This window comes from Lagenorhynchus albirostris, chromosome 1, assembly GCF_949774975.1.
Source record: "Lagenorhynchus albirostris chromosome 1, mLagAlb1.1, whole genome shotgun sequence".
In the NCBI taxonomy this organism is placed as follows: Eukaryota; Metazoa; Chordata; class Mammalia; order Artiodactyla; family Delphinidae; genus Lagenorhynchus; species Lagenorhynchus albirostris.
The window spans coordinates 191,641,123-191,666,766 of record NC_083095.1 but is presented as its reverse complement, the minus strand read 5'-3'; the positions used below and the strand labels follow the sequence as shown (position 1 = coordinate 191,666,766).

General features: G+C 40.6%; 1 protein-coding gene across 5 annotated transcripts in view; it reads right to left on the bottom strand.

The window, feature by feature from the left end:
• Window positions 1–25,644, bottom strand: part of MPP7 (MAGUK p55 scaffold protein 7) — a 253,485-nt gene that overhangs the window by 187,959 nt on the left and 39,882 nt on the right. For all 5 annotated transcript variants that reach the window (XM_060163543.1, XM_060163535.1, XM_060163558.1 and 2 more), the window contains one exon: window positions 14,233–14,424. In XM_060163543.1, the coding sequence (XP_060019526.1) occupies window positions 14,233–14,269 (37 nt within the window). In that variant the 5' untranslated portion in view covers window positions 14,270–14,424. The remainder of the gene's footprint in view (window positions 1–14,232; window positions 14,425–25,644) is intronic.

Here is a 25,644-nt window from a genome sequence, read left to right as displayed (position 1 = left end):
CGGCAGTAAGTACATTCGTATCAGTAACTACTTTGAATATACATGGACTAAATTATCCAATCAAAAAACAGACTGCCTGAATGGATTAAAATACAAGACCTATCAATAGCTACTTGCTACCTACAAGAGACCCACTTCATACGTAAGGACACACCCAAACTGAAAGTGAACGGATGGAAAAGATATCCCATACACATGGAAACCGAGAAAGAAATCTGGGGTAGCTACACTTATATCAGGCAAAATAGACCTTAAAACAAAGACTGTAATAGGAGACAAAACAGGTCATTATACAATGATAAAGGTGTCAATCCAACAAGAGGACATAACATTTGTAAATATTTATGCACCCAATATAGGAGAAAGCAAATATTAACAGACCTAAAGGAGGAAACAGACAGCAACACAATAATAGTAGGGGACTTTAATACCCCACTTACATCAGTGAATAGCTTATCCAAACAGAAAACCAATAAATCAGGAAACATTGGCCTTCAGTGACACATTAGAGCAGAAGAACTTAACAGATATATACAGAACATGCCATCCAAACCAAAACAAACCAAATATACATTCTTCTCAAGTGCAAACAGAACACTTTCCAGAAGTATCATATGTTAAGTCACAAGATAAGTCTTAACAAATTTAAGAAGATGGAAATCATATCAAGCACCTTTTGCACCTCTGACTGCAACAGTATGAAACTAGAAATCAATTACTAGAGAAATACCTGGAAAATTCACAAGTACGTGGAGATTAAATAATGTTACTGAAGAAATCAAAAGAGAAATCAAAAAACTAATAAAAATGAAAATACAACATACCAAAACTTAGGTAATATAGCAAAAGCATTTCTAAGAGGGAATTTCATAGATATAAATGCCTAAAACTCAAGAAACAAGGAAAATCTCAGATAAACAAACTTTATAACTCAAGGACTAGAACAAAGCCCAAAGTTAGTAGAAGGAAGGAAATTTTGAAAAGATGACAGCAGAATTAAACGAATTAGAGACTTAAAGACAAGAGGAAAAAAAAATCAATAAAACCAAGAGCTGGTTCTTTGAAAAGATAAAACTGACAAACTCACCAAGAAAAAAAAAGGAGAGGACTCAAATAAATAAATCAAGAATGAAAGAGGAGCTGTTAGAACTGATACTACAAAACCAAAAGGATTAAAAGACTGCTTCAAACAATATGCACCAACAAACTGGACAACCTAGAAGAAATGGGTAAATTCCTTAGAAACATACGACTTACCAAGAGGGAATCATAAAGAAACAGAAAATGTGAACCGACATTACTAATAAGGAGATTGAATTAGTAATCAAAAACCTCCCAACGAACAAAAGCCCAGGACCAGATGGCGGCACCGATGAATTATAGCAAACATTCAAAGGAGAATCAATGCCAACCCTTCTCAAGTCTTCCAAAAAATAGAAGAGGGACCACTTCCAAACTCATTTTACAAGGCCTGCATTACCCTAATATCAAAACCAGGCAAGGACAACACAAGAAAAGAAAATCACAAGCTAATATCCCTGATGAACATAGCTGTAAAAATCCTCAACAAAACATTAACAAACGAAATTCAACAATACGTTAAAAAGGTGATGCACCATAATCAAGTGGGATTTATTCCAGGAATGCAAGGATAGTTCAGCATCCGCAAATCAATCAATTTGTGATACACCACGTATACAGAATGAATAATAAAAATCATATGATCATCTCCATAGATGCAAAAAAAGCATGTGACAAGATTCAACATTCCTTCATGATAAAAAGTCTCAACAAAGTGGGTATAAAGGGAACATAACTCAATATAATAATGGCCATTTAAGACAAACTCACAGCTAACATCATAGTCAAAGGTGAAAAACTGAAAGCATTTCTTCTAAGACCAGGAGCAGGACAAGGACGCTCGCTCTCACCACTTTTATTCAACAAAGTATTGGAAGCCCTCGCCATGGCAATCAGACCAGGAAAAGAAATAAAAGGTATCCAAATCAAAAAGGAAGAAGTAAAACTGTAACTCTTTGCAGATGATGTGCTATTATATATAGAAAACCATAACGACTCCACCAAAAAAAGTTACAATAAATAAATGAATTTATTAAAGCTGCAGGATACAAAATCATGTACAGAAATCTACTGTGTTTCCATGCACTAAACTATCAGAAAGAGAAATTAAGAAAGTAATCCCATTTACAACTGCATCAAAAAGAATAAAATACTTAGAAATAGATTTTACCAATGACGTGAAAGACCTGTTCACTGAAAACTTTAAGACACTGATGGAAGACATTGAGAAACGCAAATAAACGGAAAGATATTCCACGCTTAAGGATTGGAAGAATTAATATTGTTAAAATGTCCATACTACCCAAAGAAATCTACTACCCAAAGGATTCAGTGCAATCCCTACGAAAATTCCTAAGGCATTTTTCACAGAAATAGAACAAACAGTCATAAAATTTGTATGGAACCACAAAAGACTGCAACAGCCAAAGCAAACTTGAGAAATAAAAAGGTGGAGGCATAATGCTCCCTGATTTCAAACTATATTACAAAGCTATAGTAAGCAAAACAGTATGGTAAGGATATAAAAACAGACACATAGATCAACTGAACAGAATAGAGAGCCCAGAAGCATGCATTTGTGGTCATTCAATTTATGACAAAGGAGCTAAGAATATACAATGGGGAAAGGAGAGTCTCTTCAATAACTGGTGCTGGAAAAACTGGACAGCCACAGGCCAAAAAAAAAGAAACTAGACCACTACCTTACACAAAAAATTAACTCAAAATGGATTAAAGATGTGAATGTAAGACCTGAAACCATAAAACTCCTAGAAGAAAGCATAGGCAGGAAACTCCTTTGACACTGGTCTTGGCAATGATTATTTGGATTTGACACCAGAATCAAAGGCAACAAAAGCAAAAATAAACAAGCAGGACTACATAAAACTAAGAAGCTTTTGCACAGCAAAGGAAACCATCAACAAAATCAAAAGGCAACCGATAAAATAAAAATATTTGCAAATTATATATATCATAAGGGGTTAAAAAGAAGGCAGATTATCTGAATAGACATTTTTCCAAAGAAGACATACAGAGGGCCAACAGGCACGTGAAAAGATGTTCAACACTGCTAATTACTAGAGAACTGCAAAGCAAAGCCACAATGAGATACCACCTCACACTTGTTAGAATGGCTACTATCAAAAAGATAAGAAATAACAAGTTCTGGTAAGGATGTGGAGAAACGGGAACCCTCATGCACTGTTGGTAGGATTGTAAATTGGTGCAGCCGCTATGGAGAACAGTAAGGAGGTTCTTCAAAAAAATTAAAAATAGAATTACCATATGATCCAGCATTTCCACTTCTAGGTATTTACCCAAGGCAAACAAAAACCACTAACTCAAAAAGATATATGCACCCCAACGTTCATTACAGTATTATTTACAATAGCCAAGATATGGAAACAACCTAAACGTCCATCGACAGATGAATAGATAAAATGTCACACACACACACACACACACACACACACAATGGCATATTATTCAGCCATTAAAAAAAGAATGAAATCTTGCCATTTGTGACAATACGGATGGACCTTGAGGGTATTATGCTAAGTGAAATGTCAGACAGAGAAAGACAAATACCGTATGATCTCACTTATATGTGGAATCTAAACACAGCAACAACAAGAAGCAGCTCACAGGTACAGAGAACAGACTGGTGATTGCCAGAGGTGGGGGTGGAGGGCGGGCAAAATGAGTGAAGGGAGCAAAAAGGTACAAATTTCCAGTTATAAAGAGACATGGGGATATAATATACAAAAGCATAAGCAATGTAAGAGAAAACTGACCTGTGTCACTCAAGGGTCAACTGGTCATGGCCAACAAGCCCTGAAAAGATGCTCGACATCATCGGTCATTAGGAAAATGCACACAAAAACCACCATGAGCTACCACTTCACCCCTGCTAGGATGACTATAATTTTAAAACTACATAAAATAACAAGTATGGGTGAGGATATAAACTCTCATACACTGCTGGTGAAAATATAAAACGGTGCAGACTAGAAAACAGTCTGGTGGTTCCTCAGAGAGCTAAACACAGAATCCGAGCAGGAAACTGTGTTCCTAGGCACACACCTAAAAGAACTGAAATCAGGGGTTCCAACAGATACCTGAACAACAACTGACATTGCAGCATTATTCACAACGGTCAAAAGGTAGAAACAACTCAAGTGTCCACCAGCAGAAAAACGGATAAACAAAATTCAGTGTGTACATACAAAAGAATATGCTTCAACCATAAAAGGGAATGTAGTTCTGATACATGGATCAGAACATGGATGTGCCTTGTAAACATTATGTTAAGTAGCGTAAGTCAGTCACAAAAGGACAAATATTACATGACTCCACTTATAGGAAATACCTGAAATAGGCAAAATCGAGAGACAGAAAGTGGAACGGTGACTGTCAAAAGCTGGCAGTCGGGGGCAAGTGGAGTTACTGCTAAACGGATACAGAGTTTCTGTTTGGGGTGATGAAAATGTTTTGAAAATAGACAGTGGTGATGTGTGCACAACATTTTGAATGTAATTAATGCCACTAAACTGTACATTTAAAATGGTTAATATGGCAAATTTTATATTATATACATTTTACCTCAATTTAAAAAAACTTAAAAGTGAAAAAAAAACCCAAAACTATACAGACATCACTAAATACTGCATTCCTTACAGCTAAAACAGAGGTCACACTATTGCCATAAAGATTATAAAATGAGCCTCAGAATGAAAGACAAATATTATGCAATGAATGAAAATTACTGGCGAAATTCCTCCATGAGATGACTCTGTGGGACTCTCTGTAGCAGCAGAGGTGCGCACTGTGGGAGAGCCATTGCCATCATGGAGGCGTGTTGGCACATGCTGACTGTACCCTTTGGAGGAAACCACCAGCAGGACAGAAGCTGAGACACAGTCTCCACCTGTGAGCCACTGGGAGAAATGCCACGTAGTGATTTTTCTGTTAAACACTGAAAAACCCGTACTACCTGGAGAGAAACTTCTTCACTTAGTTCATCAACAGTTTGTGAGCAGAGACGAGGATGGAAATAAGTGTACTGATTCAGTTTAAAGGGAGCACAAGCTCTATGCTCTAAGAAGTACACTACTACCAAAAAGAAAAAAACTTGTACCCAAATGTGGGTTCACACACTGCTTTTTGTTCACACTTAACAGCTACCCATCAACCACATGCCTAATGAGCTCAACTTGCTGAGGCAAGGAACTGTGACAATATGAACGTGGTCAGCTCAAAGCTACAGGGTATATACTTCTTTTGGGGAACTATCAGAAGAAAAGAGCAGCAAGGTCAACAATGAAATGTACAAACAATCAAGGGGGGGAAATGATCATATTAGCCTTTGAAGTGAAAGATGAGAACAAAACACTTCATGACAGACAATGCTAATGAAGTCTTTTGTTATTTCAAATGGCTTCCTTTCGTGGTGTATCTCAGTGATACACTCAGTATCTCCAAGAACGTGAATCGATCACTTTAAAGATAAAAACATCATGATTTTCATGTTGGAAATAAGGTTAGCCAGATTTCCTAACAAAACTGATCTATGGTGCAAACAACATTTTCAAGAACTAAACAACTTATTTTTTAAAAACTTTTTAATTAATTAAAAACTTAATGCAGGGATGTAAAGGGGATCATATACAGCTCCAGAAAGAAGGATTAAAAATGGAAGACAGGTGAGAGTTACTCAGAGAAAAGAATGAGAGTGCCAAGAGAGGTAAATCCAGAAGAGTGACATGAGAAATAAGGGACACAGAAAAAGCCTTACACATATTTAACCGACACACAGAAAGAGAAATGAGAGAAAGAATGGAGTACAGGTAATATCTGAGTGATAACAACCGAAAATTTTCCAGAATTCATGAAATACATGAACACATACATCCAAAAAGCCAAAAGAATTCTAAAAGAATAGAAAAAAAAGAAATTCTACCTAGACACACAGCAAGAATAGAAAAAAAAACTCTTAGAGAAAAAAGATAGATTACTTTAAAACAGAGAGTCTGACAGCTGATTTCTAAATAGCAATTTTTTTTTTTTTTTTTTTTTTTGCGGTATGCGGGCCTCTCACTGTTGTGGCCTCTCCCGTTGCGGAGCACAGGCTCCGGACGCGTAGGCTCAGCGGCCATGGCTCATGGGCCCAGCCGCTCCACGGCATGTGGGATCTTCTCGGATCGGGGCACGAACCCGTGTCCCCTGCATCGGCAGGCGGACTCTCAACCACTGCGCCACCAGGGAAGTCCTAAATAGCAACTTTAAAGATATCGTTTCTTCATCTTCTCGTTCTTAGTACACTGAAAAAATAATAATGCCAACCTAGAATTCTATGCTTAGTAAGAATACCTTTCAAAATGAAGGCAAATGAAAGCACGTCCGACACGACAACAGAGACAGTTGGACATCAGCAGACCTTCAATAGTGGAAATTCTAAAGAGTTTTATATTGACCAGATGAAAAGTCATCTTGGATTAAAATGCCAAGTTGTAAGATGCTATGAAGCTGACATCTTCAAGGTTTGGGTTTTGTTTTTTAATAGAGAATCAAAATACATGACACAATAGCATATAAACGGGGAGGGAAGCATACAGGGTAAGAGTGTAAGGTCTTTAGATTGCCCAGGATGACAATAAAGGTACAGATTAATGGGGGATTTTATAATAAAGGACGCATGTTGTAATTTCTAAGGTAGCCATTAAAAATAGAGAAAGAGAGTGTATAACTTCAAAATAATTAAGGGGAAATCTAAAATGATAAAAAGAAGTATTCTAATGAACACACAAGAACAGAAGAGAACAGGAGTAAAGACTTTCCAACACACTACGTGACTGTGAAAATCTGACGAGAGAATGAGAAAGGAAAATTACAGGCTACAATCACTCATAGACACAGATATTAAAACTGTAGATAAAATGTGAGCAAGCCAAATCCAGCAGGCTATATGAAAGGGATAAGAAATCAGGAGCAAATTGGGCTTATCCCTAAAATGCCAGTTAGCTTAACATTCAAAAATCAGTGATATTTGCTATATTGAGATGTACAGGAAACAAATCATATGATTACAGTGAACAAATAAAACGCACTTGACAAAATTCAATGGCTAGTGATTTTTAAAAAGTTTTCTGCAAACTAAGAATAAAAGGAAACTTCCTTAATCTAATAAAGGGCATACATGAAAAAAACCTAGAGCGAGCATGACAACGAAGAAATGCTGAAGTAACTCCTTTTGAGATCCAGAACTAAAAACAAGGACGCTGAGTCACAATGACAGTCAACACTGTAATCAAGGTCCCACATGGCAGCTCTGCCCGCAGGGGAGAAAGGACAGTCTTTACAGCGTCACGGCGGGACAGCTGGACATCCACGTGGGAAAAGTTAATCTGTAGCCTACTTCACACCTTACACAAAAATCTATCCTAGAGTATTAAAATCAAAATGTAAAAGGAAAAACGAATAAGTTCCTGACCACAGGCTGAGGAATAGTTCATGAATAAAATACAGAAATCACTCACCATAAAGGACGTGGTGATGAGCTGCACTGCAATGTGTGACTCTTGCACGTGGACCAGGGCAGGAGGCGAGGAGAATGAGAAGCAGGCCACAGAACAAGAGAAGACGGCTGTCAGCTCGCAAAGCTGACGAAGGACGGAATCCAGGACACAGAAAAATGCCCTACACAGAAGACCAGGCAATTGAAAACTAAGCAGAAGATGTGAGTCGGTACCTCACGAAGAGAACATCGAAACGGCCAATGTGAACATGTGCTCAGCCTCATGAACAACCCAGAAGTGCACACTAAAGCTACCACGAGCTACCACTACATATGGACCACCATGAACAACAGATACAGATATGGAGTGACAGGGCCTTTCCCACGTCCTGGAGGAGGAAAGGGGCTGAATGTGGAGTGAAGAAATGGCTCACGCCCATGGGATGAAGCCACCATAGAAATCCCAGTACCGCGGCGTTCAGTGAGCTTCTGTGTTGGTGAACACTTCTACACACAGTGGGTGACGGTCCCCAACTCCCACAGGGACAGAGTCTCCTGATCTCTGGACCCTTCCAGACCCCACCCTACGCATCTCCTCATCTGTATCCTTTATCCTGTCTTTTATTACACAGTAACCTGACAAGGATGAGTTACATCTTTCCCTTAGTTCTGTGAGCTGTTCTAGCAAAGGACAGAATGCAAGGAGGTGGCTGTGGGACCTCACTTTGCAGCCATGCTAGACAGAAGCTGTGGGCAACCGGGGGCCTATTACTTGTAACTGGTATCTGAAGTTGGGGCGTCTTACAGGGACTGAGCCTGTGAGGTCTGCGCGACCACCAGCGTGTGTCAGAACCGAGCTCTGGGACACCCAGCTGGTGTTGCAGAGAACCGCTCGGTGTCAGGGAAACCCACACACCTGGAGTGAGAGCTACTGAGTGTCAGGAGTACTGTCTACACAAGTATCCTGCACTTCTCCTTTGCAGGCTGGACCGCCTTTCTCTTCTCTTAAAGTAAATATTGCAAAACTCACCGTCATAGGAAGAGGCAATCAAAAAGTAGACAGCCAAAAAATAAAGAAGAAAACCAAGTATAGAGATATGTCGGGCAGTTCACGAAAATATTATGCTTTTCCCCTGGATTCCGTAATATTTATTTTATGTATCCACTTTTAAAAATTCGTAATTTGTTATTTTTTCCCTCATTCTAAATAGTCACCACTAACCTAAAAGAAGTTCATGTGGTAAAATTCCATTTATAAAGCTCAACAACGGGCGAAATTAAACCAAAGTGCCTAGGGGTGCTTAAAACATACGTTCTGTGTACACTGTGAGGCAGGATCTTCTTTGCTGTCCGTCGCCATGGCGGCTGGGGAGGCAGCGAGTGGAGGAAGCGCACGGCATGCTCTCAGGGGTTCAGTTTCTTTCCTCAGGTGGTGACCACATGGACGTTGGCATTATAATCACTCTTAAAACTGTACTATGAAAGTTTTATATGCGTTTCTGTATATATATTATATTCCACATTATATGATATTTGTGAAATTCAGACCTAATGAATTTGTAAAACTAACACAGGTACTATGCAGGGAAAAGAACGAGTCCATAAGATTAAAAACAGAACGGTACTATCACAGGAACGAAAACAAGATCAACTCTAGTTGATAAAAGCTGTGTCCCAAGGAGGGACAGGTAACAGTTCGGACACTACCACACACGCACACTGGGCTGAATAATTCAGTACACAGATGGCGCGTGGTGGGTGGCGGTAGCCAGCGGGAGTTTACAGACAAGGGAAGGAGGCTAAAATGATCCATTTCCTATGGATTGTAGCTGGAGACACCAGTAAGAACTCATATGCAGCTTAATATACTTACAGACGATTGCACACAGAAATGTTCATGTATGTGCATATATACACGGGTCAGTACACACACATGTATTCCTTTGCTCTGCCAGATGAGAGGGCCTAAAAGAAAAACCACTGTGCAAACCTACCATCCAGATCTTGGTTTCTAATCCCATTCCCTAATAAAAGGAGCTGGTGGTCCTTTGAGAAATGGCTGATTCTAGACGGGGCACTGCAAGATTAACCTGGAGCATCCCGTCATGCCCAAAGTAAGGAAGCGTTTAAAACACGCCCCTGTGGATAGGGATACGTCAAAGAAACCAACTGAAAAAGCTCCCAGTGGCCCCAAAGCTGGGACAATTTGAACAACAAAATAAGTGAGTTAGAAGTGAATTATGTCCCGAAGTGTCAATAAACATCCAAGAGTCCACACGGATATGAAAAAGGATTGAATAAATTAACGGGAGAGAAGAGAGAAAGTATTCCAAATAAGTTACAGGGATCCGTCACCCTGAAGGAGAGCAGGACACACCCCCTTCGAATGTGAGAGGCACGCAGACGTCCTTCCCCAGAGCACAGCGGGACAGGGTGGGCAGACAGAGTCACTGTCCAGTGGGGAGGTGGGGCGAACATCACATCAGCCACTTAGTCAGCATCAACAGTCATAAACCAAGTGGACAGCACGTCCCCTTAATATACAGTATGACGACAGTGGCACTTTACATCAGACAAATTCCAACAGAGGGAATTCCACTACATATCTGACCAGTACTACTCTCGGAAACGGTCAAGGTCGTCAAACACAAGGAAAGTCTAAGGAAACTGCACAGCCGAGAGGAGCCTAATGAGACGAGGTCAACTAAATAATGTGAGACCCTGGACCCAAAAAAGGATATTAACGGAAACTAAGAAAATCTGAATAAAGTATAGATTTTAGCTAATAATGATGTATCAGTATTGATTTTCTAATTGAAATGAATGTACCAAACTAAGGTAAGATGTTAATAATCAGGGCAGCAAGTAAAAGGATATTGGAACTCTCTGTCTTATCTTCATAATCGTTCTCTAAATCTAAAATTACTCTAAAAATAAAATTTAAAAACAAATTTTTTTAAATAAGATCACCAGATCATAATAGCTAAGAAAGAAAACCCAGAACATATGTATACACGACAGGGGCTAATACACATTTATGTAAAAAGGCTGGGCTATTGAGTGAGTGATTTGGGGACTACTGGCTCTTCACGTGGGAAATATGTTAAGATTTGATTACTGTCTCATTCCACATGCAAACTAGTTGGACTGAAATTCCAAATGTGTAAAATCAAAATTTTAAAATCATTATTATTTTTAGGCCATGCCATGCGGCATGCGGGATCTTAGTTCCCCGATCAGGGATTGAACCTGCGCCCTCTACATTGGGAGCACGGAGTCTCAACCACTGGACCGCCAGGGAAGTCCCCAAATTTTTTTAATTATTAAAAGAAGATCTTAGAGACTATCTTCTCAATCCTGCCTTAGGTTGGAAAGACCTTCTTAAGCACAAGGAAAAAAGCATTCACCACACAGAAAATACTGATTTGTCCATATAAAAGTTTTCAACTTCTATTTTTAAAATGATACTATTTAAGGAAGAAAAAAAGGACAAATGACCAGAAGAAATGGTGTTCAACCTAAAATGACCCAAAGGGTTAATACACAAAATACAAATAAATAGGGCTTCCCTGGTGGCGCAGTGGTTGAGAGTCCGCCTGCCGATGCAGGGGACACGGGTTCGTGCCCCGGTCCGCGAAGATCCCACATGCCGCGGAGCAGCTGGGCCCGTGAGCCATGGCCGCTGAGCCTGCGCGTCCGGAGCCTGTGCTCCGCAACGGGAGAGGCCACAGCAGTGAGAGGCCCGCGTACCACACACACACACACAAAAACCAACAACAAAAAATACAAATAAATACTGCAAATAAATAAGAAAATGATAAACCAATAGAATGGGAAAAGGATAAGAACAAATCACAGAGGAATGATGGCCATTAAACAAAGGGAAATGTGCTCAGTGTTGGTAGTAATGCACATTTCACACTTAAGATACCGTATTTTGCCCATCAGATTGGTAAAAATTATAAGGACATAATATCGAATATTGCCAAGAACATGGGGGAAACGATTCTTAAGGTACTGTCCGTGGATTGTTAAGTGGTTTAACACCTCTGGAGGACAATTTGACAACATCCATTAAATGTGTACATCTTTTCTCCTAAAATATTACAAAAGGAACAAAACCAGGGCTTTCATTAAGGGTAGTCTGGTTCACTACACAATGTAATGTGACACAATGGAAAACGATGCATTAGTTGAAGAGAATCTGGAGTATCTATGTTTATATATACAGATGTATGCACACACACGTATCACAGAAACACCTCTTCGAGACATTGCTTCGTGTAGAAAGAAAGTCACAGAACAATCCATAGAGTATGACAGAATCTGTGATTAAAAATAAGAAAAAGGACAAAACAATATACTTATGTACACACACATTTACTTACAAAGGCACATAAGTGTTTAACGTACAGAAAATTCTTGCAGGATACTCATCAAACTGAGAAAGAAAAGGAGACTGGGGGAAGGAGAAGAGCGGGTAGGAAGGGTTTCTTTCCTTTTTTTATCTGTGTAGTTTTATGTATTACTTGTGTAACTAACGTTTGCTCTCAGAGGACGAGGAAGTGGTGGAAGTTGACACAGCAAGCACTTCCCCACGTGAGCACCACGCGTGCACTGGGGCCACTGTGAGTTGTACCCGTTCCCACTGCGTGAGAACCGCCCTTCAGCTATGCTAACGCTGTTCCCCTGGAGACTATCGCTAAGCCTTAACAATGACCCAGTAACAATGACCCAGTAACAATGACCCTTGACTGATCAATGGCATCTGGTCTACAAGGAAGGACAAGGGAACGTGGCATCTGATGGGTGCCCACACCCTGGGGTCCCCCTGAATGCTGTGACTCTTAAAACAATCTCCTCTGCCCAACTCAAACCTTATTGGGACACACTGGTCAAAAACTATCGCAAAGCCGGGAGTGAGTCGCACCAGTATTTTAGATTTGCACCAAGCGGGCCAGCTAGGCGTGCTAGAGTCCTTTTTTTTTTTCCCCCCCGGTACGTGAGCCTCTCACTGCTGTGGCCTCTCCCGTTGCGGAGCACAGGCTCCGGACGCGCAGGCTCAGCGGCCATGGCTCACAGGCCCAACCGCTCCGCAGCATGTGGGATCTTCGCAGACCGGGGCACGAACCCGTGTCCCCTGCATCGGCAGGCGGACTCTCAACCACTGCGCCACCAGGGAAGCCCTACAGTCCTTTTTCCGTTCTAGATAGCCTATGGTATTTTTCACGACTGACGCCTAAACTGCCGCTTTAATCATTCCCCATGTTAGGTGTAATCAACAATATTTTGCATTCAATTAAACTAAGGCATTTTTTGGCGAACGGCAAGGCAGAAAACTTATTTACTACATAAACTGTAGTAAATTTATGGTTCAAATAAATTTTATCTATAATTTCCCAAACCACGACAGAAACTTAAATCATTCATTTTATATAGTGGAACACAATGTGGGCCTATATAAAAACTGAAAAGAAAACAAAAATTTTGTCCAAAGGAGCTGCTTCCAAGTTCATGTCTTGAGAAAAAAAGATTTTTACGTAATTTAAAAATCAAAATCACTTCCTAAGAAAAACTAATCCTCAGTGTAAATCACAGTAGAAAAACATCATTCTTGATGGATAAAGACAAGAAAAAACTTGCCAAAGAGTAAGTACGGCTCTGCTTGAAACAGCAAAGAACGGTACGGGCAAATCGTGCACGTGACAAGGCCAAGGTCACCTAACACAACACAAAATCACATTTGTGATTCAGCTCTTTAAAAACTAGGGTGCCAGTGGCTGTCCAGGACAAGACATCTCAGCTGGTTACAGAAGGGTGTTAATGCGACCAACCCAGTGTGGTCAGTGCAACAGAGCCCATCCCTTTAGCCACACTCTGTGCCACCCCCTCTTCTGAGTGGTCTTAAAAATGCAAGCTACAGCTCCCCAACCCCACTCGCATTCTGTTTTAATAATTCTGAGGAGGGTCCAAGAATCTACATTTTTCTAAAGTGCTGATTCCGGGGAACCCCAGGAAAGGGCTTCAAAGGGGCACTGACCACCCCCATCCCACCTTCTAAATCAGGTCAGAAAGAGGGGATTTCACACATACATACATGCATGAGTTTTTTTCCCTTTCTTGTAAAGCTTTAAGTATCACTAAGTCTTACAACTGATAACAATGTGCTTGTTTTAATTGAGTTCTTTAATGACATATATCAACTTCAGAACAGTTTTCACCTCTGGACAGAAAGAAGAAAATAGAAAAATGGGGGGAAAAATGAGAGGTCTGAGCAACTACGGCCAAAAAAATTCATCGCTATGACTAAAGTAGAGTGACAGGTAATATGAGTACCATGATACTTTCCACACTTTTCTGTATCTTTAAAATACTTAATTTTTAAAAAAAGAAATGTAAATGTACGGCATTATTCCAAAATGCAAAACAGCACAAGAGCATTAGCAGGAGCCCTCAGTACCCGAGAAAGCGGTCCCGCCCTCGCCCTCCAGTAACGTTTATCCTGAGGCCATGATGGCCCTCACTTTGGTTTCAGAAAGACAAGCCTGTCTGCAGTCGCTTAAAGCAATGCTGGTTTTCACTGTGAACTGGATGATTTGTAAGGATGGGAGGAAAAGTGCCCCTCACGGGCTCCATACCTGTGTCGCTCCCCGAGCCTGCGGACAGCGCGGGCATGATGCAGGATGTGGGATGCAGGATGCGGGATGCAGGATGCAGGCTGAGCTGGGCCCTGAACTGCCAACACGCTCCGTTCAAAGGCGGCAGGGATGCCAACCCTGAGGCCTGCAGCCACGCTGTCTACCCAGATCTATGTCTCCTGCAGTCCGTTTCTACAAAGAAAAGGAACACATTAAAAATAGAAGAGGCAAGATTACTAAATAGCAACTTTCTCTAACTAATTCAAAATGCTGATTCCAACACATTATTTAGGGAGATCACAATCTTCACAATTTCTTCTACAGACCACAGACAAATATGAAATGGGAGAGTTTTTTATTTCGACGTGGGATTTCTAATTAAAAACATGAAAGTTCTTTGTGAATGTGTCAAGGTTTCCTTAAAGATTTTTACAGTTGGTTTGAGAACCACTGACTGCATAGATGGAGAACTTAAGGAAGCTTTTGTAAGCCAACGTCATTCTAAAATTCCTCCCTTCTGTTAGAATTCAAAACTGTATTCCTAAACGTAGAGCAGAGATTCTCTAAATTGTCAACAACTTATAACTAACTGTAATTTTTTTAAGTAACTCATCCTAATACGACAACTGCAAAGTTCTCTAACGAGATTACAAACAACCTTGAAAGAATACTAGAATTGAAGCAAGATATTATTATAGATTTACAGGACGGCTGATAATCTACACTAAACCTAACAATCCAAGCTAATATATGAAAATAAATTGTTTTAGTAAAAACTCAGCTTTGATGTAGCTTGGAAAATATCAATTTTTTAAATAACTCTTTTAAGTAACTTTTATCCCAAAATAAGCAGTAAAGGCACTATTGTACAGTAACTAAAAGCAAGGGCTCTAGTGTTTGCTTAATCTCTAATCCTGCTAGCTCTGTGATCTTGGAAAAGTTATTTAATCTTATTAAGCCTTAATTGCCTTATATGCAAATGAAGAGAACAACAATTTAGAACTGCTGGATAATCCAATGAACACCCTTCAAACAATGAATGCTAACTATTACGACTGGTTTTTTTTTAATTCAGGTAATGAGATTATAAAATGAAAACATAAAAGTAGCAAGATTAAAATTTACATTGGCCTACACCTAGGAGGACGCCATGTGGTTTAAATTTGGACCACGGCTGCCTAATAACGGAAAATACACCGCATTTACATTTTTCAGAAATCAGAAGAACCACACAACATGTTTAAATTCACTTTTTAATGCATTTTTCCCAGTTCTCTATAAAGCAAGTTCGGTGATTTAAAAGCATATTTTAACATATATTAACAAGAAAAACAGATACTGTAAACATTTGAAAAACTGGCTCACTTCAATCCCTAAAGCCTTTAAATTGCTGATTCATATTACAGAATAAAGAAAATGAGCTTGCCAAATTCCTCATGAAAAAATTCAAGCTATGAGATTCTATTAAAGCCTTCTAAATTAGCTTTTTAATTATCAAAGTAAACGTTAGCATAAAAATATTCACCATCAAATAGACTATCTTGGACCAGGCAACCCGGTGCAATGTCTTGAGTTTTGTTTTACATTACAAAGGTTGACGTAGTTAAAATACACATACAAATTCATAGAGATCCTCTGTGTTAATTAAAAATATGAAGGCAGTTATTTTAACTACCAAGTGAAAATATAAATCACTAAGCTAAAAATAAGACAGAAAAAGGTAAAGCAAGGCTTCATTAGTGCCCGTCTCTGACGCTGTTTTCCCTAATAATTCTAAAAGGCAACTCTGCTTTGCTTTCATAAGTTATCCTAACAATCAGGATTAAGATTCAACTACATAAAGTGCTCCTCGACTCAAACGCAAAGAAAATAAAAAACAGACCATACATAATTTAAAAAACGCATTCAATTAGTAAACTTTTGTTCTGCTGCTGAGAAAAAAGGGAAAAACGGTTATAACTTGTAAAGTATATGCACACGTATTTCTACCATTAGGGCATAAGGCATATACGTAGGTATGTAGATAGGTATTTATTATAGTGTGTATGTATGTAATTTAAGCTCTTTATGCCATAAATCGTAATTTGTACGGTACAGATTACCTAACTACAGAAATACACATACTATATAATCTATACCATGCAAACTACAACTTTCTTCAAGCCTTAACGAACTTACGATGCTTCAATTTCATAAACCACATACAACATATAAGCCAATTTATGCTTAAAACAAACATCCTATTAATACTAAAACCACCTTACATTTCACATCAAAATATCCTCCTGAGTTGATGCTGCAGCTTTCCACGTATGCCATATACAAAAGATTTTATCACAGTATTTCTCATCTTTTATTTCACAATAAACACTCAAGGTTAAGTTTTTTCCAAAGTTATATTATTTAAGAAATATATGCTACAAGATAATTATCTTCTCAGAACATACACAAGTATATTAATTTAAAAAAATGGTTTGATAAAATCCCAACCAGGAAAATGGTTAATATTCTGTGGAACGAAGCAGAGTTGCTGGGTTTAACTTTCAAACTGAGCTAAATTTCTGTAGTAATCATGTTATTTTCTTTGGCTAAACTTATTTAAAATGCTTTGGAATTTGTCAGAATCCAGCCATGATTATTACTGACTGTTGTATGGAATCGATTTACTGCAACACAAAAATACCAGCTGTTACAGTACGTCCTGAGAGGGATTACCGAATATTCTTAAATTGAAGTTCAATCCATCTTTCCATAAAAAAGAGAGCGACCCAAACGCCAGGAACGAAAGTGTAGTGTCAAGTGCACCTGAAGCATTTACGATCCCCAACAGAACCATTACAACCCTACTTTAAAAAGGCTTATTTTTGAAATTTCATTACTCCAGTCATACCGTGCTTCTATATATCACACTGTATCAGGTTCTTCTGGCATCCGTCATATGGAAACAGTGAAATATGCGAAGGTCTAGAACCTACAATGTTCAGTTTCTACCCGCCCTGGGCAACCCTTAGGACTCCCGAGGCACTCATGACATCTAGTGGTCAACCACAGAAGTGCAAGTGTCTGTAGCAGAAAGTTTTTTGAGTTTTCCCTAAAAAAAAAGTCTTAATTGCACCCAGTGAAACAACCATCTGCAAAAACTTTTATTAATGTGTGCGCGCGCACACACACACACACACACACACACACACACACACACACACACACACTCCTCCTGTGTATCTCCTCTATCAATACTTCACTTCTGACAGCAGATGTGGTTTTCCACACCCCAGGCAGAAATGTGACACCAGCCGGGTGACCTACAATTAAACTCAGTTCTGACACTTTCTACCTGGAGATACGGCCAGATACCACAAGGTAAGGGCTCAGCCCCACAAGACTGGCCCCCTTCTGATGTCACCTGCAAACCCAGGTTGTCACCTGTGCTTCTCATCGACTGACTACAATCAGAACTTCCCCCAGCTCCCTCAGGTTCACTGAATTTGCCCGAGGGGCTCACAGAACTCAGGAAAACATTTACTTTTTAGGTTACTGGTTAACTGTAAAAGGAAATGATGAGGGACAGCCAGACAGAAGGGTTGCACAGGGCGAGGTGGAGCTCCCGCCCCTTCCCTGGGAGCCGCCCTCCCCCCAATCTCCACGTGTCCGCAGCCTGGAAGCTCTCCAGACCGGAGGCTTCGTCACACAGGCATGGTTGATTAAATCACTGGCCCACTGGCGCCTGAACTCACCCTCCAGACCCTCTCCCCTCCCTGAAGGTTGTGGGGTGGGGCTGAACGCTCCAACCCTCCAGTCAAGGTTGGTTGCCCTCGCCACCAGCCCCGGCCATAAGGGCTTCCCAAAAGTCACCTCGTTAACATAAAGGTATGGCTGAAAGTAGTTAGGAAAAACGGAAGACACCTTTGTCACTCTTATCACGTAGGAAATTCCAAGGGTTTTAGAAGCAGAAAGGGTTACACAGAACACTAAGTATATATTTATTATATAAATCACAATATTTCACACACACGCACGAGGTTAACACAGATGAATGAGAAATCAGGTACTGGACCTAATTTTCCAAACTCACGCCCTCTCTATTTGGAAGAGTATTCAAGAATATGAAAACTTTTAATTAACTGTCATCATAAATAAACTAATAATCACAGTAAGATCCCATCATTTCAAGAGACAGTAACTGTGCCCAGTAATCCAACTGTGGATTACTTCATGAGTTACAAATACTCTCAACTTACACTTTCAAAACCTAATAGAGCACAAAAAGGGTAAACCCTTTTTTAACAAATCTGACATAAAACAAAAAAAACTCTACCTGAAAGATGCATGAGTTGTATTAGCCAATGGAAGCAGCAAATCTTCATAAATTATAATTGTTAGAAAATACAGGAAGCAGTGCAGGTAGGTGGCATCAATCTGCTTACAGAAAATGGTATTGAAACCTTTTATACCATCAGTTCTCGAAGTTTGGTCTGCAGACACCAGTGGTCTCTGAGATCCTTTCAGAGGTGCCACTGAAGTCAAACTATTTTCATAAAACCATCAAGATGGTATCTGCCTTTTGCAATGTGTGGACATTTGCACCAATGATGAAAAGTACTGGTGGACAAAACCATGGGTACCTTAGCAAAAATCAAGATAACAGTACCAAATGGAAACTATTCGTCCTAGTTAATTCTTCACTACCAAGCAGTCTCATTAAAAAAAAAAAAAAAAAAAAAAGACGGAAGGGCATTGACTTTAGAATGTCCTTAATGAAGTAGTAAAATTAATAATAACTGACTCTTGAGGCATTGCTAATGATAAAGCATAAACACTCGAGCAAAAAACCAGAATTTTATAAAACCTGTGTCCACTAGAGGTGGTCCTCGCTTTGCAACGCACCGTGTTAACCGAAATGCAAGCATCCTGAAACCAGCTCCCGCTCTGCGCAGGTCCACCAGCTTCCCAAAACCCACTGGCTCTTCCAAGATCAGTGGTGATATGAGCAAATGTGATTTTTTTTATATTGTGTCAACCTGTGGATAGTGAACCAATATTTTTGAAATTATCAATGCATAATATTTTAAAAAATAATGTGTGAATAAAAGATCCAGTCAAAACGCAGGACAGACCAACAGATTTGAAAGTTCCAATATGATACGCCTGTTGATGTATTTTCAGATTCCACACTGCAACACTGAGACTACCTCATGTCGAGCTTTGAGGTACAGTTGACCCCTGAACAACAACGGGTTTCATCTGCATGGCCCCACTTATACAGATTTAACAGGACTGCAGGATCCGCGGCTGACTGAATCCATGGATATAGAAGGCCAACTACAAGTTATACGCGGATTTTCAACTTCATGAACAGTTATCGCCCCTAATCCTCACACTGTTCAAGGGTCAACTGCAGTAACAAAGAACATCTACAATTACCTGAACAGGTTACTGAAATACTCCTCCCCTTTCCAACTACAGATCTGTGTAAGACTGGCTTTTCTTCATATCCTTCAACTAAAAGATAGAGCAACAAATGAAAAGTATACACATCTGAGAATGTAACTGTCTTCTATTCGGGCAGGCATTAGAGGAGTTCCCAACTCACTCATGTTTTTGTTTTTTGGAAAACGGTTATTTTTCATAAAAACATGATTTACGCTAACATATAACAAGTTTAATATTGTTCTTTTTAAGTGAACTGAAACGACTTTTTTAAATTTCTCTGTTTCAGTTTCCAATATGGTAAATATCAATATAACACACATAAACGAAACACTTTGGAGCCTTCAACAATTTTTAAGAGTCTAAAACGGTCCAGAGACCCCAAAGTTTGAGAACTGCTGTCTGTGGCCAGAGCAGGAACAAATGTTCTACAAAAGGCAGACAGTAAACATTTTAGGTTTTGTGGTCTCCAGGCTCAACACAGACAATACGCAAATGAGTGGGTGTGACCCTGTTCCCACAGTATTTTATTTCCAGGAAAGAAGAGGGTCAGATTTGCCGACATCATCCTGTACATTATACCCTATCTGCCACTGACTTAAGGGTCCAACAGTAGCATGCGTTCCAGCAACTTCTTTATTGGTAATTCTTTAAATATTCAAAGAAAGTTCAAATTTTTGTCAGTTTTCTATTATGCAGAAATGTATATGGAATTTTAACCTATGCAATTCCTAATCATAAACAAAATCACATTTCAATTTTGTCTATGCCAAGAATCTTAGACTCTGTCAGACAACAAAAAAAACTGTCTATAATTTCTGTCTACACACTGACAATAAAAAAAATGCTTACAACTGGCAATGCATTAGGGTACCATATGTACAAAAATATGCTTTATACAACCAAACGCAGAAAGTCCTGGATTTCAAAAAAAGGGGACAGTTACAAAAAATTAAAACATCTCACATTTTACAAACTCACCAGGGTTCAATTATTATGTAATACAAAACTTACATATCACAAATGGAAAGGAAAAAACCAAAGCGACAGAAAAGAGGACTCCCACTGAAAGAATTTTATAAACCTTTGAAGACGTAAGAGAGGAAACGAGAGAAACGATGCTTTATAACCCCCAGGTCAGGAGACTCAGGCTTCAAGGCTGCCGGGAAAGTCGCAGGAGGCCCGGGACCCCAGGACCTCACCTGCCGGGAAGGGGCACTGGGACGCCCAGGTGTGAGGAACGACCTGGGGCTCACCAGCCATGACCCCACGCCAGACGACCTGAGCCACCGACCGCAAGCAGTGCACCGCAACCCTGTGCCGGTTCTCAGACGTCCTCGGGAAACTCAGCAGCCTCCCAGTGCTGTGCACAGCCCCGGCCCCACGGTGAGCCCGCCCTTCTGACAACGACCTCTTCTCGCTATATTTATCTTCTCCCACCCACTGGACAGTCTTCGAGATTACGCTATCAACCATGAACGAACCACTTGTTTGCTGTATTAAATAAATTCTTTCCTCTATTTGATGGGGGCAGGGGAGAACAACAACTTCTGCACTGCATCTTCCTTGCCTAATTCTCAGTTCCAGACCCTCCACAGCACTCCACCAGCATTCCCTGAGTCCCCTCTACTGAAAAGACCGATCACTTTTGATAATTAAGATACATCGATGTAATTTTGCATCTCTGTTGGGCTTACAATCCCCCACTAGATCTCCTTGAGGTTGGAGCCTGTATCATCATATGTCCTCAGAACTGCATCACAGACCCCCGGTCAGAAGTGCTTCTGTATGTGACCAACTCCAACCTGCCAACAGCTCGGACCTCATCCTTCAAGGTCAGCGTAACCTAATTATTTTACTTACGGGGAGACAGCGCAGCCTCATGAAGAGAGCGCAGATTTGGACACAGGACAGACCTCGGATGAGAGCCCAGCCCTGCCTTCCTGACTCCATGGTCTTGGCCAGACGATGTAATGAAATGAGAGTACATGCAACGACGTAAGTAGAACACCTAACCCACAGGAGCCAATCAACAGGTGACATCTTTTATGAATACTTTTCAACCACATTTTCATCCCTCTCTACTTCTCACGTCCTCTAATCTAGCAAGCGTTTAAAGGTCCTATAATGAAAAGAATACAGGCTTTGGTGGGAGACAGTCCAGTCTCCTGATTCTACCACTTACTACACACACAACTTACAAGATATGAGACCTTGGGAAACCAAATAAAACAATTAAAAGAAAAAATACACACACACACACACACACACACACACACACACACGTGAGCAACAGATAACACTGAATGCACCCAATTTCCCAGACATTAGGTTAAGAACTCAACGTCTCATTTAATTCTCACAATAACCTCATCACATAAGGACTATTATCATCGTCCTACAGATGAGGGAACTGAATTCTAAGCAACTTGCTCTAAGCCACAGCTTGAAGGGATTCTCACATCAGCATGTGTGTGAACCAGCACCCACGCTGGCAACCACACACTACACAGGGCTGCCTCTTCACTCTTAATTTAATCCCGCCCATTCAGTTCCCTCTGGCGTCAAACAGAAATCATTTCTATGATTCATTTCGTCTTGTGATGACCAAATGAGACATATCTGAAGCACTGGGAACATAACAGATGCTCAAATATTAGCTCCCCCACTCTCTCAGTCTTTTGCTTGATATCCTCCTTTTATTTTATCCTCTTTATTTACAAGTAAGAAAACCGCGCATTTCAGATCCACATCCTCTAGCTTGCTCTTGGGCCACCAGGCTTCACGCCTTCTCCGGCAGACCCCTGATGCCTTGACCAGTAACACGAAGGAAACAGGTTTGTTACTTCCAGGAAGGTGCACTTAACAGCCACCATGAGATCCGACGCCTCGCCTTTCACAGCTGTCCAGCGTTCCAGCTGCCTGACAGAGGCCGTCGCGGAGCAGTGCCCCCTGCCAACACGCGACGGACACACTGCATGAGCAAGAGATGAGCGTGGTGTTGGAGCCGTTTGCTACTGACGCTCAACCTGGCCCTTCCTGACGGATAAACTGATCATGTACCCAAGTCACTGGTATAATTTTTAAATAACATAAATCATGTAAGCGTTTACACACTGTTACTTACTGGGTACTAATAAATATTGTGTGGTTCAACACAATAGTTGCTTAAAATGTAGCCTACTAAAAACATCTGTAATGAATCTGGACATTGATAAACATGATTTCGTTTACTGACAACAGAAATCATACGAACTGTCTACTTTCAGCAGTTTCTCAGGCCCTACAACAGAACCATCAAAAGATAAGCTTCCCAGATACCAATTCTTATCTGCAAAATATTAATTACGTCATGCTACCAACATTAACTGTATTTTCTAAGTAAGGACAGGACCAAAGAGTGAAACTAAATGTAATACACAATAGTTAATGCATATTTAATTTTTTAAAGCTATCATAGATAGTGACAAAAGCAAATATCTAATTCAAAAGCCCTGTTCATTTATAATACTGACAACTTTGTACTGAATTCTCCTCCACGGTGGTCTTAATACTCTTAAAGGAAATCCTCACCTTCCTGCACATGAGATTTTATTCAAGTCCCTATATGTCCTATTTTCTTACATACTCATCTACTTTATTTATTTGGGCGGGGGGGGGGGCATTTCCACAAATGAAGTAATTTTATTCCCTCAGGTTGTAACTAAATGCTTCAGGAAACAATGATGTCAGTTTCAATGTATCAAAAAATAAATAGTAAACAGTATGTATTTCAGTTTTTAAACAAGGAAATTAGTTAATTTTATTTACTAATAAAAATAAAAGAAGCCTCTAACTTAAAGTATAGCCTGATCATTTATTTCTCTATAAAGAAACACAAATTGGATTTTTTTTAACAGCAAAAGGACAAGACCCACAGAAAGATAAACTCCTCTGCCTGCTGGCGCTACAGGGATTTCCCCGGTTACTGACTGATTTGGGTAGATCTGCATCACCACTGCAAGCCTGGCGTCATCTACTTTAATGGCATCCAAAGTTGAAAGCAAAGAGAATAACCTGCGTAAGAATAATTCAAAACCCTAACGTTACATTGTACGGAAAAACGGTGAATCCTACATTGATGAACAGAGTATCTGTTCTGTACTGGCCCTTCAGGTATTAAACAGCAGAGAATCTCACACTCAGAGTCAGTTACACCCAAGGGTAATTAACTTTGAGTATTTCGTTGTTCATATACCTTTTAATGTTATTTTCTTCAACTACCTCAATGTTTAAACCATTAATATTAGTTGCTGGAATCTACTGACTATACTTTGTAAATTTTTAATCTGCATATCATAGCTCTGAAAAGGATTATTTTCATTTCCAGGACGAAATGAATGAACAGAAAAGAGAAAAAGCTAACATTTCCCAAGTTTCACGTGAAGAAGGAACAAAAATTAAGTTGCTAAGGGAAGTAACATGCCAGTCATTGTTCAGAAACCATGGGAAACGTTTACACAAAAGAACATTCCACAGAACTCTGCAAAGCCTTCGAGGGGACCTGTGGGCACACTGTCTTGTACTAACACACTTTAGGGGGCAGGCCCTGGCAGAAAGAGCAAATGACACAGACTCTGGGCACACGGGCACAGCTCCCGGGCGGCCTTCGTGGGTCTTTCCCCAAATGGCATCTCAGTGGACTCCCTGGGCGGCCCCTTTGCAGAATCTCCCCACAAACCCCACCCCGACTTGATGTTTCTTCTTCACGCTCATCACAGTCTAATCACTATGTGTGTTTCATTTAGCTAGTCGACTGTCTGTCTTTCCTGCTAGAATGTCAGCTACGAGAGGCAGGGACTTCTGCCTGTATTGCTCCCTGAATTCCTAGCGTCTGAGAACAGAGCCTGCCATATACAGTAAGAGGTGGCTCCCTAGTGTTTGTTGAATGAATGAAAGAATGAATGAGTCAACAGTGAACCCATTACCAATTCCTGCCATGGTATTTTGTTGGTTTGTTTTGTTTACTTTTATTTTGTTTTATTTTTTATTGGAGTCTAGTTGATTTACAATGTTGTGTCAGTTTCAGGTGTACAGACAGCGAATCAGCTATACGTATACATACAGCCACTCTGTTCGATTCTTACCCCATACAGGTCATTACTGAGCAGAGTTCCCTGAGCCACACAGTAGGTCCTTAGTAGCTATCTACTTTATATACAGTAGGGTGGGTATTATATGCCTCTGCCCACCCCCTTGCTACTTCTCCTGCCCAAAGGAGGGAGAGCTGCGAAGCCCACTGATCATGATGTAAAACACTTATTACTAGATCAGAGGACGCAGATTCCCTACCAATCAAACGTACTAAGAGCTCAGCGTCCATGCCCAGTGCCCGCGGGCGCTTCCGGCTCCCCGCTTGCCCCAGCGTCCCTACCCCGAGGCAGGCAGGCCCTGCAGGTGCCAGGGCCCTGCCAGGCGGGGTGCACTGTCTCCCCACACTCGCACCAGGCACACACCTGCTTCCTCACACAGACTTCCACTGATCTGGGCCTTCGGCCCAATCCAAGGGCCTGGCCCCTCTTCCTCCTTGAGGGGAGGCTGGCCAGCTTGTCTGCAGTGACCTCCCTCTCCTCCCCGGGAGAAGCTACCTCACCCAAGAATGCCAGCCTCTTCAACCACAGAGCACGCTTGAAGCTTTTTCTGATAAAGAAAACTTTTTTTACAAGTTTCTATTTAAAACGTAGCAGTGTTCACCATATACCCACCTCCCAGAGTCTCAAAAGGAGAGGTGGAAAATGCCAGAGAGCCTCAAATGAAGCAGAGTAAACCAAGCCTTTGTGCCTCTGTGCCACCTCTCACAGGATGTAACAGGACCTCGTATCTGTGCGCCCAATCCTAAGCTTTCCAGACTGTATCCCCCTGAGCACCTCTCCCCTGAGGCCACTCTGGAGGGATGCTGGCTGATGTACCTACGGATGCACAGTAAAGACATCTGCAACCCACTCC